Genomic DNA, 17,913 nt, shown 5'->3' with positions numbered 1-17,913 from the left:
CTTATCACTTTCACGGCCCTCCTCTGGACTTGCTTCAATAGCTTAATGTCCTTCTTGTGTAGGGGACCAAGAACTGGACGCAGTACTCCAGGTGGGGTCTCACGAGAACAGAGTAGATTGGCAAAATCCCCTCCCTCAACCTGCTGGTCACACTTCTCTTGATGCAACCCAGGATACAGTTGGCCTTCTGGGCTGCAAGCACACATTGCCAGCTCATGTTGAGTCTTTCATCAACCGACACTCACAAATCTTTCTCCTCAGGGCTGCTCTCAGGCCATTTTCTGCCCAACCTGTATCTGTGCTTGGGATTACCCTGACACAGGTACAGGACCTTGTACTTGGCCTTGTTGAACTTCATGAACTTTCTCTCAAGCCTGTCCAGGTGCCTCTGGATTGTATCCCTTCCCTCTAGCATGTCATATTCTTGAAGTTTAGTACTTAATATGCTAGACAGCTGGAGTTGAACATTTGCAGTATGCAATTCAGACTATATGAGGCACTTATACAGGTAATTTTACAGAAGTGAAACATATTCGAAACAGCACACTTCATTTTACCTATAATCACTAATTCTGCATCAAATCATTTTTATGCACTATGATGATGGTAAAAAAAACTGACCATACACATGCTCGGTCATCCCAACACTCGTGAGACTTGCAATTAGAAGTCTGAAGGCTGCACAGGCCAATGAAAACTACAACCATGTGAAAAGAATCCAAGAACCAGTCTTCAATGCAGTTCTGGTATTTTAAGCAGCAAATAATAAGTAAAAACTGTAAATTAAAATAGTTAGGATCCCACAAGTATTCACTCATCTTTGATAAGAATCAGAGGTACAAAGAACCTTTAGAGCATAATTTTTTAATGTAATTTCTTGTGGAGTTGGATGCAAATCATTCAGATATCTATCAGTATTTCAAGAAAAAAATTAGACCGTATCAAGCTATTCTGAAGTCTTGATTTCCATTAGAGAGCTCATCTTCATATTACTGATGTGAATTGTTTCCACACTAGAGGAATCTGATTCCTGCTCCAAACTGAACACCATCACATATCCTGAGAAGAAATAAATAATAAACAGCATAAATGAAAAATAAGGTACTGATAAAAATCAATTTTCCCTTCAATTTTTTCAATGGTTTTCAATGTCTGGAGGTTTTCAATGTCTGGAGGGTTACAGTTCAAACTTTAGCTGACAAAGGCTCTTTTAAATAAATGCTTTGTCAATGTGTGACACATATGGAGTGCTTACATTTTCAAAATAAAGTCCATAATTTTCAAATTGCTGTTATTTGTTCACAATTCACAAGAATGACAAGTAGAAACATAAATGAGTCCTATATCAAACAGTATCTCACACAGTATCTTTGCTACTAAACAGGCATAAAGATTAAGCTTTTTTATTACGTATTATAATATTTTCTTGGTGTAGAATAATTGGTTGCTAACAAATTATTTGTTCTCCCTTTTTCTGTAATTACACTTGTGTTCATTTTTCAAGCAAAGACATTAAACTTGTGATTTATCCAATCATTTGTTTCTGGAAGGCTTAGGAAAATCCCTTGAGCTGTTTGAGTGATCATTTCTCCTAAAGAAATGAAATCTGCTACACAGCTATTCACACATTTCAACAGCTGATCTCAAGTTCAATGAACTATGAAACCTGAGATATAAACAGTCTTAAACTAAGAAGTACTGTGAAACAAACGTAGACATAGCCAGCTGAAAGAAAAGAGCATAAAGTGCTAAAAAAAAAATCTCAAAACTGGCAGGGAATAAACAAAAGACAACAATTTTCTCTTCCAAAATCAGACAGAAGTGCAGTTACTTTTAAAACAAGTTACTACTAAAGGAATCAGTGTAAAAAACAAACCTGTCACCCGACTGTACTCCCATGGGGAAACAGTAATTAAGTTCTAATCTAGCAATGTTTCCAAGTCGGAGCACTATTCCAGCACCGTAAGACCATCGGATGTACTCTGCCAGCTTCTGCAGGTGAGCTTTGGGACCATCACCTGAATGCAAAAAGACCAGGAGAACAAAGAATCAGAGGAGAACTGCCGAGATGTTCAAAGGCTAGCTGGATTTTCACAGCTAGAAGCCAGATTACTTAGGAGTACCTCCTGTAGATTAAAAGTGTATTACCCACAATTCTCACAAAAGCCAAGGACACTGGACTCAAACTACCCATTTCTAAGACTCTGGCTGAATTTCATTTCCCAGCATAGGGTACCTACTTGCATGAAATGAGTAGAAAAGCCTTGTCCAAATCCTGTAGCAGACCTCTACTGGTTTTTAGAGGATTTATCTGATTTTCATTCCCATATGGATGTCATCCCTCTTCATCAAGCAAGATATTCTATATCAAATATCACTATACCCCTGTACTAACTTTCACTAGGATAATTTTCCTCATAGCAATCCATATAGGTGCTGTGCTTTAGATTTGTGACTAAAACAATAATACACTGATATTTCAGCTATTGCTGAGCAGTGCACGCACATCACAAAGGCTTTCTCTATAATCAACTCTATCCCCACTAGGGAGTAGGCTGGTGATGGACAAGAGGTTGGAAGGGAACACACACAAGAGAGTTGCACCATGCTGATTAAAGACATAGCCCATACCATGCAATACCATGCTCAGCAATAAAACTGCCTGGGAGTTTGCCATGGGTTGCTGTTCCTCAGCACCTGGCTGGGCATGGGACAGCTGGTAGCCAACAATTGCTTTTTATATCACTTGTTTTTTTTTTTTTCCCCCCTCCACTTTTACTTATTACAAAATGCTTGTGGTTGGAAGGGACCTCTGAGATCACCTCCCAAAACTGATTAAACAGATACTGAAAAAGTATTTACTAATGCACTGCAATACATCTTGAAAAAAGTTGGCTATGGAAGAAAAAAAAAATTCTCATCAGCCACCACACCCTCATCTATACTGCCCACATCTATACCATCTATGCCACCACTTCTTACTTAGTGAACTCCAAAAACCATTGTAATATCACTATAACATTAATTAATCAATCACCACACTGATCTGTGAACAACACGAAGTTACTACTGTTACCGTGCCAGCTCTCTTTCCTACTAGTTGTGCTATAACTTATGTGAAGAGTTAAGAAAACTACTGGCAATATGTCAAATACACAAGTCTATAGCAACAGCTTTTTGACAGCCACTGAAATATACATAGTAAACAAAATGCTTTTGAGCCAATAGGCCCTTAGCAGTTCTCTTCTTTTTGCTTTTATATATAGGGTGAGTATACACACATACATATATATATATAGAGAGAGAGAAGCAGGTTTTGTTATGTACAATTCTTCTGAGGCTTACCATAGTTAAGATTGCAGAGGTTTCCAGCATTGAGGAAGAAATGTGTTCGGAAAAGATCTCCAAACCCTCCTCGGCCTGGTCGGAAAGGTAGAGGAGTGTAGAGATGCAAACCTCCAGCCCAGTAGGCTTCCCCTCCTAAGTAATCACCTAGTTACAGAAAATGTTGAAATGAATGTTGTAAATGAAAGCATTTACTGTGGAATATCTTAAAAGAACCAGGTCTTAAAGAGACAAGAGTACATCCTTTAAGTTGCTCTACACTGCACTGCTACCCTTTCACAGCTTTTGCCAATTGCTTCTAGCTCTCTCCTCACAACCTCACAACTATCAAGTAGAAATTAGGACTTATACCATTCTTTATGCTTTCCAAGTGAATCAATCTTTTTCTTCACGCCCTCACCTGTGGCACACACCTACCTGCAGTTCTCAGAGGTTACTTTCTGAAGCTCTTCCACATACTTGCCTCAGTTGTAAGAATGGGAAATCGATACAGCTAAGCAGATAGTCTATAATAATGGCAAGTCAGAAGAGTAAGGGATAGAACTGAGGAAATTCCTGGCTCTCAAAACACCTCTGATGATCAGATTGCCTTTCCCCTAAGCTACCTGAACACACGCTGAATCAAAAAGAGATTTAATGCCACGATTTCTATCTTTCAGGACTTTTTCTAACCTCAAAGGCTTACTAAAGAGACATACTGGAAGTTTGAAACTTGTTCATCCCTGCTAAAGACCACGGGTAAACCTGGAGATAAAAATATGGTTTTAAAAGTTCTGAGCCTTGAAAGTAAAAGAAACAGGTGCCAGGAAAAAGAAATAAAAAAAAAAGAGTTCTGGCATATCCTTGATTTATTTTAGGTAAAGCCATGCACTGGTGAAATTCACTTTAAGAAGCATTAGAAAACTACGTGTATTCTATATACACTAAAGGTCTGAGGTTAATACAAAAAGAACAAACGTAACAGTAACCTGAAGGCAGGCTTGGTTTGTAGTAATTACAGCTTAGCTAAGAACTACTGGGTTTTGTTCCACTGTGAACTAATAATATAAAATGACAGATCAGAGACATAACTCCTCTCAGAATCAAAGAACATAAAGGGAGCGACTATCTTAAAGCTACAGAAAGCTTAAGGACAGAATGTGAGGATTTGTTACGAACTAATATTTTCAGTACTGACAGAAGAACAGGATTTAAAAGTTTCAGACCGTCACTCTGGGGTCCAATGCTGTACATACTAAATCCTCGTACACTCGTTGGTCCACCAAGGTAAAACCTAGTAAATACAAACAAATCTAGTTCAATGCTTCACTTGGAACTACTCATACTTTTAACTTTCTTTTTCAAAATTACAAGTGACTTCATAACAAGTCTAGTAAAGTCTGCTATAAGAATTTTGATAGAAATACTCTAGTTAAGATCTATTACATGTAAAGCTAGCACAATTGGCTATAAGTACTTATTGTAAATAAATTAAAGTCTAAATGCCTTCTGTTGATGACCTTTAAACATAGGCACTGGAGGGCAAAATTGCCTAAAAAGCCAAATTATTACATGACTTTACTTCTAAAAATACCTGTTATTTATGCCCAGTATGAAATGTTGAAGATGGTAAATACCTCTTAGTAATGGCAAATATTGGTAGGCAGAGCTACTACTTACTGAATTATCCCTCCCCAATATGAAAATAAAAACCAGAAAGCATGTCTTGATTATTAACATGCACATAAAGCTAATTAGTAGTTTATTTTTATTATCCCCCAAATCAGAACTACTTCTGCTTCTCCATTCTGCTGCACAATTTGTTTCTCATACATCACCTGGGTTGACTGAAAGAAATTAAGAGACATTAAAAAGTAGCCTTACCTGTCAGCTATACTGGATGGCTTGTCTCCAATGGGTACTAGCATTCCACCCCAAAGTGATGCTGAAAAAACCTTTGGAGAAAAAAAGTTGTTGTTTCTCTTTTTTCCTTTTACTAATATCTAGTATTCTTCTTCCCTAGAAAAAATCATTAGTAAAATGCCATTGCTCAGTAAAGGCACAGCTCCCTTTAGCCTGACCAAAAGTTTCAGGTGATCACACTGCAAGCATGGATCTTCAATAACAGCATTTTTAGGAAACTCTTGATCATTGCTGCCCTCTTTCTACGCTTTGCAGTGCTGCACCTTGAAGTTTAAAGTAGGAATTTTAAACCGAGCGCTTTTTCCACAATAGCTAAAGAGAGCACTCGTCCAGATCTGACTTTCCTACAATTTTTCATGCCTTGAAATAAGACAAACCCTGCTGACATAAATTACTCCATGCAATTTTAAAACAGTAGGAGGTTAAATTCAGAAAATAGAAATAATTTTATATGATCACCTGACTGTAAATTAGCATTACAACTAAGTGAAACCATCTTCCATAAATCACTATATTGACATCAAATACATCCATATCATTACTACTTATCTATACAGTAACTCCTGGAAGTCAGATCAGTGTACTAAATACATTTAATCATCTGCTTGCTGTCAGTGTACAAAGTACAAGTACCAAGAGGTAAGCTCTACTGTCAACACTTAGGCTACAGGTGCTGGGCAATTTCTATGGTGTACAGCCTGCTCCTGTTACCTTCCATCCCCAGAGGCCCAACACATCTCTGTATCATGATGAGAGATGAGCCCATCATCAAGTGCATACACATCTCATTAAGTAGTACACAGCATATGCAAAGGCCAGGCGCACACCAGTCCATACTCAAAAGCAACAGATCTCATTAAATTGTCTGTATCTTAGGATGATATTTGCTTCACTTTTACTCATGATGCAGCCTGATTAGTTAGTCATGACTGAGAAAGAAGGAAGTCCTTTTTGCATAGCCAAGAAGTCATTAAATTACTTCATAGGAGAAGTATGCTGTTTTGTTCATTGGAAGGTCAGCAAATACATGTAAGATGACTAAGAGCATGCTCATCATGCTATGCCCATTCTTCCACCACACGATGTAATAAGAAAGGGGTATAACCAAATTGCTTTAAAATGCCTTTCTATGTTGGCCTCATTGATCTAACCCAGAACTTCACTGAGCTGAGTCTCCTCAGAATATAAGCATGAAACAGCAAATCCTTACAGAACCACCAGTTTATTAATATCTGTACTACGAAACTAGCTTTGAATTTTTCCAGTTATAGCACTGGCATAACATATTTCCAATCTCTTCATTATACAATCATTTTTAGAAAGCTATTAACAGAGATTGTCTCAATTTTATAAACATTATTTAAGTTTAGTATGTTGGGGGTGGAAATTATTGCCCCCTCAGTTTTTACATCTTCATAATGGAAGTTTCTCTCAGTGTTGTAGTGAAACCATTTTTCCTTTCTTTCCCAGCAGTTTTACATATCAGAGATAATTATCATATAATACATGATTCCAGAATCAGTAGCCATATGTTCCTAATTTCAAATGGTGAAAGCTAACTAAACCTGACTAAAGAGAAGCCAAACTATTCATAGTGAGGTGAAGAACATACAACAAAGGCTACAGTTTTTCAAAAGTCAATCTTAGAAAAATTGCAAAGAAAAGACATGCCCAACATTCCTTCTTTCCAAACTGTCCAATTCTCAAGTGAACGTACATGGCAGAAACATCAGTTTAGAAATAAGAGTATTTCACTTCCAAAAAAAACCCCACACTAAGATCTCTACCATCCATCTTTCATTTTGATCATCTTTTTTCAGTCCACCATAAGACACAGATTCAGTCACCTCATCCATTATTTCAATTACTAAAATATCTTTTAAAAAAATTACCGAGTCCCAAAGAAGCTGCTTATTCAATTGAAATTCAAAATCTTCTTTTAGAAAGCTCACATCTCCACCTGTATATCCAGCCAGCTCCTGCGAAGACAACAAAATTTAGAGTTGTGCTGGGTATTACATGTTTCTTCCCACGCAAAATTTATCATATGTGCATCTGCATAAGCAGTGTTTTCTGTGTAAGAAGCATATCAGATATTGAGACAAATTAATTCTGGACCAATGAAAAAGCACACCTGACTCTCAGAACTTATCTTTCTCCTAAATACTAAATCAGGCTGTTGCTTTCTAAGCCCTCTTGTAAGCAAGAACACAATATAAAAAAACTTGAAAATAAAGCAACCAAAATCAAACCTCTGATGTTTATTTAGTACCTATGAAATCTTCTCAGGTGCTAAAGTGGGGCTGAACAACCGAATACAAATAGTAGTATTACACAAACCGTAGTTGAATATAACAAATGACTGAATTGGTGTTACATGCAGCATCTAAGAAATGGTATGTTAACTAAACCCTGAATTATAACTGCCATTCTCACTCAGAGGAATTCTCTGCTGCAGCAGTACTTCTAGTTTCAATAGCATTTCAAAGCAATCTGCTTCTGCAGCCCTGCAGAAGTTAATGCTTCTGAAGTACTAAACCCTATAGCACAAGAGACAGGTTTTCTAAAAGCTCTAAGTGCAACAAGAGTAAAAACCATGTGTACACCACTCAGAGTTATTTCTATCCCATCTTTCTTACTTTTCAAGTAGCAATATGACCAGAGTCTGGCAGCTTTAGTGGCAGGAAACTTCTGGTATCAACTGAAAACAAGGAGCCACTACTGCCTATTCAGTGGAGAAGAGATACTGTCTTGTGATAACGCACCTCTGCTAATAAATACGTCAGTGCTAATGGCAAGAAACTGACTGCACTGTTTGAGGCATGACACAGAAATGAAGATGTGCCTCCATTAAGAAAAAAAATCATGTTTTTTAAATGGCACACTCTAAAGATAAAAAGTTAGTATTCATCATCACTCTATCCTAGTCAGTTTATGATTACATATACGGATAATATCCAGTAACAATAGAAGTGATTTAATCCTACCTGATTAATTTTCAGCAAAGCACCTCGTTTTGGCAAGATTGAAGAGTTTCGGGAATCAATTACCATGGCATGCTGGAAAGAATCAAACAATTATTTTTCAGTTCTCATATCCACTGAATATCACAAAGTGATACCATTATTTTCCAACACAACCTGTGCACACAGAGGGAGACAATCACAGCTCCAGGCTTGCGCAGCTCCACGGATTTGAGAAAAATGCTTCAGCAGTCTAACTTAGTTTTAACTTCAGAGGAGGCCACATCAAATAAATACATTTGTTTATTTGATTAGTAATAACTTTCAGCTATATGCACATAGCAGCAACAGTGCCACAGCGTGTATCACCAATTTTGTGACATTAGCCTGCAAATAGTTTATAACCCACAACATGACCTACAAATTAAAAATCAGCAAAAAAATGCTATAGGAAACAGTATTTAGAAATGGCACAGCAACTGTAGGATGAAAAAGGCTGCTGAACCTATTTTCTTCAACGTAACAAGTGGGTGCAGCATGGGGGAGGTCAGATGGCAGTGCTCAGAAAGATAATGAAATGTGGCCTTGCAAGATCCCCAGCAACAACGTGTTGGATGTGCTCTATTCATTACTCTGCAACAATTCAATTTTATATGCAGAGGTTAACAGTGCTGGCACATAATAAGTAACCAATGCTGCAACAATAGATGCTAGATGACAAGGAGGGTCTTTTATATGGTTTTGAAGAAAGAATAGGCAAGCATATATAACAGTCAAAATGCAACAAATATAAAATAAAATAAAAAATATTTTCTCTTTGGATCTCCTGGATGACTGTGTGAATGACCAAGCACTGCAGAAGACGTATCTGAAGAAAAACACAGTACCTACTAAGAAAGCCAGACAAAAAGCTCTTTTGGAATCATTCGTAAGAATGCGATTACTCAAAATAACATACACCCCATTTAAGACAGGAAAAAGCCTTACAGATACAGAAGATTTAAGAGAGTGTCCACTTTCTTCTCGAACAGAAAAGGATGCTGTTCTAGCAAGGCAGCCAAGCTCTCTCCACACACCCTCCCACTTCAGTGTGTGATTGGTCTTCCAGATTGGAAACTACAAAAGAAAAAAAAAAAAAGAGAGAAAGAATTGAGACAGTAAGACAATTTTGCTACAAAATTAAAACAAACATTTTCCTGAAAAAAACTCTCTTTCTCTCTCAAGCTTATTCATACATGAGCCTACACTTTTTCTTTCCACAATTCTTTGATCAGAGAGAAATATTTTTTCATTTTGGAGTAATTCTGCTCCAGCCAAGAAAGTTTCTCCAATAGGTGCAAACTACCCCACTTAGCCAAGATGAAAAATACCCTGAACGGGGCTAATATGGTGAGCAATACAACCATCTGCCTTTCTAAAACAGTGCTTTAAGCATTAAAAACGTGCAGAAAAATGCAGTAGAATTTTAATATGGTAAAAATAAAAATAACATTCCAAGGTCTCTTTTAAACAATGACAAATTTGCACAAGTCATAGTGTTTCAGTCATTAAGAAAGTAAAGCAGATATTTGTGAAAGCCAGCTGTGACCTGAACTAAATGTAAATGAAGCATGTGCTCCACAAACACTTGTGCTACACTTACATTAAATTCTGTTGATATTCCTCTATCAGTTTCACGAAGAGAACTCCAAGGGAACTGTCCAGTTACTTTATACAGGTTAACTGAAAAACTGAACCACAATGTTACTGGTAGGTTTGAAAGTGAAACTATTTAAGTAGGTGGAGTTTTACATTATCACAAAAAATTAAGAAACCAGCTCTGATACTTTAAGACTAATAGATCCTCAGTAAAGGAACAGACTGGATTATTACTCAGTGAAAAATCTTACTAACTGTTCCATATTTCTTCATAAAAAAAGAGATACTTGGAAATGTATTTCCTACTTTCTTTCGAAGTTTCCAGGCTGTGGCTTGAAGAATGACAGGCCATATGAAGTTTCCTTTGTTCCGTAGGAGAACTGGAAGGTTACCTTTTCTGCACGTCCAAAGAGATTGGGGAACTTCAGCCCAAGTACCTATATAAATTAGGGAAAAAAACACCAAAACACCATTTCATAGTTTGCTAAGCTGCGTCTTAATCACATGCTGAAGATAGGTACCTCTAACCTGAGAATGAGAAAAATAGGAATTAAATATGCTAGTAATGGAATAAGTTTGTCTTATAAGATAGGTTTTTCTTTGCAGTGGCAGCAACAGCCATCATGATACCACACGTTAGGGTTAGTATCATCACCCAACTTTTAGGGCTGTGCAGTGCCTGCTGACACTGTGTGTTCTCACTGTATAATTAGTACTGCTATTATTTCCAGGAAAATCTCCAAGCCAATCTAAAAGGCTGGATAAATCTTTGGCAACTGCAGACTTTTCAGCAGATCACTGGGAGAGCGACCTGCCAGGTAGGGATTGTTGGAACCATAGCAATAAGCCAATGGAAGGTTATCAATACAGAGTGACACTGGTATTTTTGTTCTGAAGAACAAGATATTTGCAGCAATACAACATACCATTACAACTTTCCAGGTTTGAGATGAATTCACGGATTAGGATAAATGTCAAATCAGTTCAACTCTTGAAGAAACATAGCTGCTGTCAAGACCAGTGTATGCTTGTGCCGTGCTCTTATCACCTAAGTATTTTACTTCTCAGTAACAAAATCAAGTAGAAAGGAAAGCTGAGTACAAGAAGAGAAACCAAGGCAGCTCTAAGACTGTTTTCAAATGCACTACAACCATGTATTGGATTTATGTGGCAAAGTTTTCACAGCTGGGGGCTGCAGAATTAGTCTCAATGAGAAGCGTCCAGAAGCTGCTTGAGATCAGACAAAGCCAGTTCCAGTAGGATTCCCTACTGGTTTCTTTTGGACTGCAGCATCCTGGACACTGCTCCCACCAGTATAGCTGGACAAGCATTTCTCAACTCACTTGGTTCCAATTCTCCCTGCTCTTACATAACACCATTACCTGACTCGTGCAGTAACTTATCCAGGTTAAAAATACTTCTAAGAAGAAAAGGATGAGTCCCTTGATCTGGCTTATGGACCAGACCCAGGAAGAACCACGCTGTGCACCATGCAAAGGTAGAATGGGAGCAGGACTAAGCTAAGAAAGCAGGATGTACTTAAACTAGCACTACTGTTAACATCAAGATAACAAAACAGCACAGCATTTACTTCTTCTTTCAATTAGTAAATATTCTTCACACAAGATTTTAATCAGATGCATTCTGAAATGAATCACGTGGAAATAAGTTCCACAATTTATGTGGTTGTGAAAAACCCAGTATTCTGCAGCCTAAAATAACTGGTACTGGGCTGAAATTAGTGAAAAACAAAAACAACTTCTAAGTCAAATATAAAGCATTCTGACTGAGAAGAAAAAAAAAACAATGTTTAAATAGTTCTTATACAAGTTAAATGCCAAACTACTAGTCTCTTTAATAGATAAAGTATCTTAAATATTATAAAAAATAATTGAAATAATTTTAAGAATTAAAAAAATCCAACATGCTGAGATGGCATAACTGAGTTGCATTTGTACTACATTTCCCTAGCACAAAACAGGCTACTGCTGAATGAAAGCCTAATACAAAGGCTCTTTAAAGACAAAAGTCCAACAAAGCTTTAGTAAAGCAGGATCAAGAAAATAATTTGGCTTGGATCAAGTCCTCACTTATTTAATCACTAAATTCCTTGCTGTGCTTGAAACATGGAAGTAAGAGGGCTACCAAAAGGAATTAATAATTAATTGAAATGATCCATACCATACTGCCTTCATTGTTGCCAACCATAGTGTTATAGCTTCCAGTTAGCCTTCTCAATTCTGTCACCTCAAAGGTTACATCTAAACCATTTGGAAGGGCATCATCTCCTAAATAAAGAAAAAACAGTATCTCTGGAGAGCTATTTAGAAAACAAATGAACAGACAGATGACAACATCAGTTTTTTGAAAGCTAGTTGAACTGAATGATTATAAAGAAACTATACTGCAAAGAAAAACAGTTTGGTAAAAAGATGGGGAAGGATCTGGAAGGTAAGACGTGTGAGGAGAGACTGAGGCCACTTGGTGTGTTGGGCCCAGAGCAGAGGAGCTGAGGGGAGGCCTGATGGCGGCTGCAGCTCCTCACAGGGAGCCGAGGGGCAGCGCTGAGCTCTGCTCTGTGTGACAGCAACAGGGCCCGAGGGAACGGCATGGAGCTGTGACAGGGGAGGGCAGCTGGGGGTGAGGGACAGGGTCTGCACCACAGGGTGGGTGGTTGGGCCTTGGAACAGGCTGTCCAGGGCAGACGGTGTGGCCCCAGGGTGAGAGGCGTTAAAGTGTCTGAAAACGACCAAACATAGGGTTTGGTTTTTGAATGATAAGCCAGGAGTTGGACACAATGACTCATGCGGGTACTTTTCAACTCAGGATATTCTATGATTCTATGTCATTTGCATGTGCATGCAGAATTTTGTACAGTGGTCCAGACGTAGCAAGAGGAATGCCGTCACTAGAGTAGAGCTCCCAGCACTTTACAGCTAAATGTCAAACAACAGAAATTGCCTGCTTCCCTTCAGGCTCTGGATGCGGCAGCTGTTCCAAAACACAGATGTCAAGGGTACCTAATTCTGCTTGAAGCAGCTGGGACAGCAGTCCATTGCTAACAGCGTGTGGGACTGCAGTGCTCTTCCTTTTCAATAGTGTGACTTTCACTTGCTGGAAAAATACTGACAAGTTTGCAAAGCAACCACAAGACAGAAAATGCAATTAATGCCTTAATGAGGAACCTGCACACACTCAGCTGCCCCATACATCTTATAAGGTCATTTTTAATTAGAAGCATTGATACAATTACTAATAATTCCTCTAAGCACAACAAATTGATTAATAAGCCACCCATAAAATGAAAGTACAGAAGGTATTTTCAAGCTTTTCCTCAAGCTGAAAATTTGGATTAGGGCACGGGTACCGTAATTATTTCAGTTGTAGTAGTTAACTCATTTTTGCATATAGTCAAGTAATAGTTACACACATACACATGTATGCAGTCACACTGAATCACAGAATCATAGAGTGGTTTGGATTGGAAGGGAGATTTAAGATCATCTAGCTACAACAGCCTGTTACAGGCAGGGATAGCTCCCTCTAGACCAGGTTGCTCAGAGCCCCATTCAGCCTGGCTTTCAATGCTTCCGGGGAGTGGACAGTCACAACCTCACTGGGCAACCTGTTCCAGTGTCTCCCCACCCTCACAATAAAGAATTTCTTCATCTCCCTCGACCTGCTGATCACCCTTCTCATGCAACCCAGGATACAGTTGGCCGTCTCGGCTGCAAGCGCACACTGCCGGCTCATGATGAATCTTTCATCAACAGACATCCCCAAATCCTCCTCAGGACTGCTCTCAAGCCATCTGCTGCCCAATCTGTATGTGTATTTGGATGTAAATACATCGCTTTCATACAGATAGTGGATATAGACACACATATTCTCATATATAAAACACCTATGTTTTCAAATAAAATATATAAAGGTATATGAGAGAGCTTTGGAAATTATATAAACAAAAACAATCTGAGCTGTGACACAGGGAAATGTACATTATAGGAGTTTATGTAAAACAGGTGAGTATTACTGAAGCAATACATACCTTGACAGGTATCAATCAGAACCTCTACCTGTCTAAAGATTCCTAGACGAAGCAACTTTTCACGAGCTTCATGAGATTTTCTCATTACCTATAGGACGAGATAAGTAGCTCAGTCCTTCAGCTTACTGAAAATAACTAGGATGAAATAGTTAAGATGCTGCTAAATCACATAATATTCACAGAATATGTATACAAAGACATATATGTGCTTTCAAAACAGATCACAACTACTTTAACACTCAAATCCATAAAGAAATTAAACCAAGAGCATTTGGCTAGATTTCCTACCCAGCCTGCAACCTAACTGTTCAGATGCTTAAACCTATTATTCAAATTGGTTTCAGTACTTAGAACTTATACACCTATTTACTGGGCCCGTGCTTTTGACAAAAAGCAAACACACACACATTAATCCACTTAAATACAGACTAGTTTACAGATAAAGTCTTGATTCCTTTTTGCACTTCTTAAAGTTCTGAAAGCAGGTATGCCCTAAATAAAAAAGCAGCATGTTAATTTCACACACACACTCTTCTTCTATGCCATCCGGAGATAAAACTCAATGAATTTCATGATGAATTCAGCAGCGTAACCAAGCACTACAAGGGGACATATGCAAAGAAACTGCATACAAAAGAATATGGACTACATGGGCAATTGCCAGAGGACCACGATTCCTGGCAGCCACTCTATGGACACTGATTGTCTGTGCTGAGTACTTTTCTTAAGCAAATTAACTGAAAGTGTCACCTGTGGAATTAGCAATTCTCAAACAGGAATGGTGAACCTGAAAATATCTCGGAGTGCTGTCTGCCATCTCTCAACACCTTTGAGCTGAATACATCAGAAAATACAGTATCTGTCAGTACTGTCTGTTTCAGTTTGGCTTCCATGTGGCAAGTTTAAAATCATTACAAAAATTAGCAAATTTGCCTCACATCTGAGAAGAGCAGCCCAATGCAGGAAAAGAGAGAGAGAAAATCATGACCTGAAATTTTAAACAGGAGGTCTGTTATTCACCGCAGTACTTACATCAATGAGATTTTTAGCCTTGAAAACATCTGCGATTTCATACATGATAATGTCATCTTTGGTCCTTCCAAGTCCATCAAAATGCACGTGCTGAACGACCACCTAAATGCAACCCATGTTTAAGCACAAACACTGAATTTGCATCTAACAACAAATGTCAAAACCATCTACACATAAAATAAACACATGCACAAAAAAAACCTACATAAAATCACCCATACTATTGTCCAAATGAAAAACCCAAAGATTCCTACATCAATTACTGCTAATCTATATTATGAGAAATCAGTGCTGCCTACAATTCTGGAAAATTGTTCCTCTATCAAGAGAAGAGAAGAAGGCTCTAATACCAAATCTAATACTGTTTCAAGTTGAAGAGATAGTAGACTCTTGCTGCTGGGATTTCTTAAGTGTTATGTGAACAAATAAGTCACCGCAGAAATCACATCAAGATATTTAGACATTTAAGACAGAATATGTAGGTAGCTGTAGCTACCATGTGTTTTATCTGTTACACATATGGAAAGAGTTAAAACAACAAAAACAACCAAGCAACACAACGCCACAAACTCTATTAAAACTGTATAGAGTAGACTGTAGAATAAAGGACAGATAAATTATATAGAAACAAAGATAATGCATGATGCCAATACTGCACCCTCGAAGATTAAGGGCAGTTACGTGGCTCACTGCTAAACAGCACTGTGGATGAGGTTACTTCTTATGAGGGATGGTGAAGAGCAGCACCTGTTAAGAAAAAAAACAAGATGCTGCCTGGGTACTCACATCTTTGTTTTCAAGAATTTCCTGCTTGGCTTCAGGCTCGACTTCAACCAATTCAGCTTCTTCTCCCAAGGCCCCAAAGTCTGGCCCACTCGCTGGAAGGGGCTCCAAACTCTGGAAGGACATAAGGAAATGGCAATTTATTAAGTATGTGATTTGCAAGTTATCTTCTGCAAAGGAGAAAGGTGACTGTTCCTGATTCTGTGTTTATCAGGTCACAGAGGAAAAAAGCTGAAAAGAACCATGAAATGGGGGGAGTTACTAGCACATCTGTTACCTACGTGTCTGTTGTCAGTTTCAGTGAAAGCTAACTAGCTTCTACGTCAAATAATCTCTCAAAAATAATATCCTTAGCTCTTCCAAGAATAATCTTATTTTTAAAGCATGCTTCCTGTGTTAAACATGAACTCTACATTTTATTTATTTATTATCGGGGATATTTATATTTAAATATTTAACCCAATATTTAGTTTGGGTTTTTGGGAGGAATGTGCATGATGAACAATAAAGAAAAAAAAAAGGTGTTTTCAGTGCACTATTTTGCTTTACGTATAACTCTATGCTTTTATATTTTAATGTCATTTAAAAATATCCCTCCATGTGATGCTCAGGTCCCAGCCATCAGAGCTTTGAAGGTGAATGTTTTAATTAGAACTGTTTCTAAAGAATATGGCTTTATTTACTACACCTGAGGAAGTCCTAAAATAAGGCTCTTATCACAAGATGACAGATTCAAGCATGAGTGAAGGCAGGGTTACCTGCAGAAGCAGAGGTCGGGGTTGGGTAACTTAGTAAATCCACTTTTAGACTTAAGTTACTAATACAGTCCATGCTGAATTATTTAAGGAGCACTGGGGTAATAAACTGCTGTCATACATCAGAATTAAGTTACACAAACAAGATGTCCTCTCTAGCTCGCAAGTTTTGAGGCAAACATGAAATGCTCTGCAACCACACAATGTTGTGTAGCAATCCATACAGCAGATGAATAAAATCAAATGGTGAGGCCCTGGCACAGTTGCTCAGAAGCTGTGGGCGCCCCACCCCTGAAGGAAATTAAGGCCAGGTTAGATGTGGCCCTGTGTAGCCTGAGCTGGTGGGTGGCAGCCCTGCCTGCAACACAGGGCAGGAACTGGGTGAAGCTTTAACATTCCTTCCAACCCAAACCATTCTTTAATTCTATGAATACAAAACTAAGAATATGATAAGTTAGTCATGGCAATTAGATGCTCTGGAACCATCAGAATCCCCTGCAGCAATGTGTTCCTCAGTTGATTTAGTGCCATATAAAAGCCTTCTTGTATTCTGCAGGTGTGTGGAGAAGAGAAATAGGCCTGGGGTCTGGAGAAACCCCCCCCAAATAGGCTGGCTGCTCAATGACCACACCCGGTTACTGATGTTGTTTCCCACAGGGTGGTCAGACCCTGGAATGAACTGAACTTGGTCCCAAGTTGGAGCACAGTACAAGCTCATCAGGGCAGTGGCTGCCACAGTTCAAGGAGCATTTGGACAATGCTCTGACACATAGGGTTTGGATTGGGATGACACTTCGTGGAGACAGGAGTTGGACTCAATGATCCCTGAAGGTCCCTTCCAACTCAGGGTACTCCGTGCTTCCACGCTGCGCTGGCCTCAAGGTTAGCTCCCCGTGGCTGCTTTAAGGGGAAAGCAGCTTAAGCAAAACACAGTTTCCCGCTCTGATTTCCTTACGATCCAGCAGCACCGCCAGCCTCTCCCACCTCGTCCTCTGATACCCCTACGGCCCGACTCCTTCGCGGGCCGCCTGCCTTCCACCCAGCGGCACGGCGGAGCAGGGACCGAGGGCCGCCCGCTCACCCCATGCCGGCTCCCGCACGGCAGGCACCACGGCCAGCGAGAATGGCAGCGCCGCAGGCCATCCCCGCCGCCAGACAGGCGCCGCCGCCCCGACCCTCTCGAAGGTCGCCGGGAGAACGCGGCCCCAAGGCCGTTCTCCCGCAGGCCCTTCCTCCCTTCCCCTGCCCTCAGCGCGGCGCTCACCTACCCGGGCGTGCACGGTGCCCATGGCGGCGCGAGCTGGCGGGCGCTCGGAGGCGGCAGGCGCGGGACCCCTGCGCTCAAGGCCGCGGCACGGGGGCGGCCATGACAGGAGACCCCGCCCCAGCGCCCATTGGACGACGGATGAGGAAGGGGCAGGGCAAGAGGGCGGGGACCGGAAGCGGG

At 39.6% G+C, this 17,913-nt stretch overlaps 1 protein-coding gene across 1 annotated transcript; it reads right to left on the bottom strand.

Moving 5' to 3' along the window:
- Positions 1 to 848: 848 nt before the first annotated feature.
- Positions 849 to 17,891, bottom strand: SAMM50 (SAMM50 sorting and assembly machinery component). The gene is made up of 15 exons (XM_031597222.2): positions 17,735 to 17,891; positions 15,715 to 15,825; positions 14,929 to 15,030; positions 13,897 to 13,984; positions 12,030 to 12,136; positions 10,155 to 10,285; positions 9,853 to 9,940; positions 9,198 to 9,326; positions 8,235 to 8,306; positions 7,140 to 7,226; positions 5,209 to 5,279; positions 4,551 to 4,618; positions 3,346 to 3,492; positions 1,877 to 2,018; positions 849 to 1,059 (listed from the first exon to the last, which is right to left on the bottom strand). The coding sequence occupies exons 1-15, from the start codon at positions 17,753 to 17,755 to the stop codon at positions 1,014 to 1,016; spliced, it is 1,410 nt and encodes a 469-aa protein (XP_031453082.1). The 5' UTR covers positions 17,756 to 17,891; the 3' UTR covers positions 849 to 1,013.
- Between the last annotated feature and the right edge of the window lie 22 nt (positions 17,892 to 17,913).

Source organism: Phasianus colchicus, chromosome 1 (assembly GCF_987193195.1).
Source record: "Phasianus colchicus chromosome 1, bPhaCol1.hap1.1, whole genome shotgun sequence".
NCBI lineage: Eukaryota > Metazoa > Chordata > Aves > Galliformes > Phasianidae > Phasianus > Phasianus colchicus.
The sequence above is the reverse complement of the archived record's forward strand: the minus strand, read 5'-3'. Positions and strand labels throughout refer to the sequence as shown.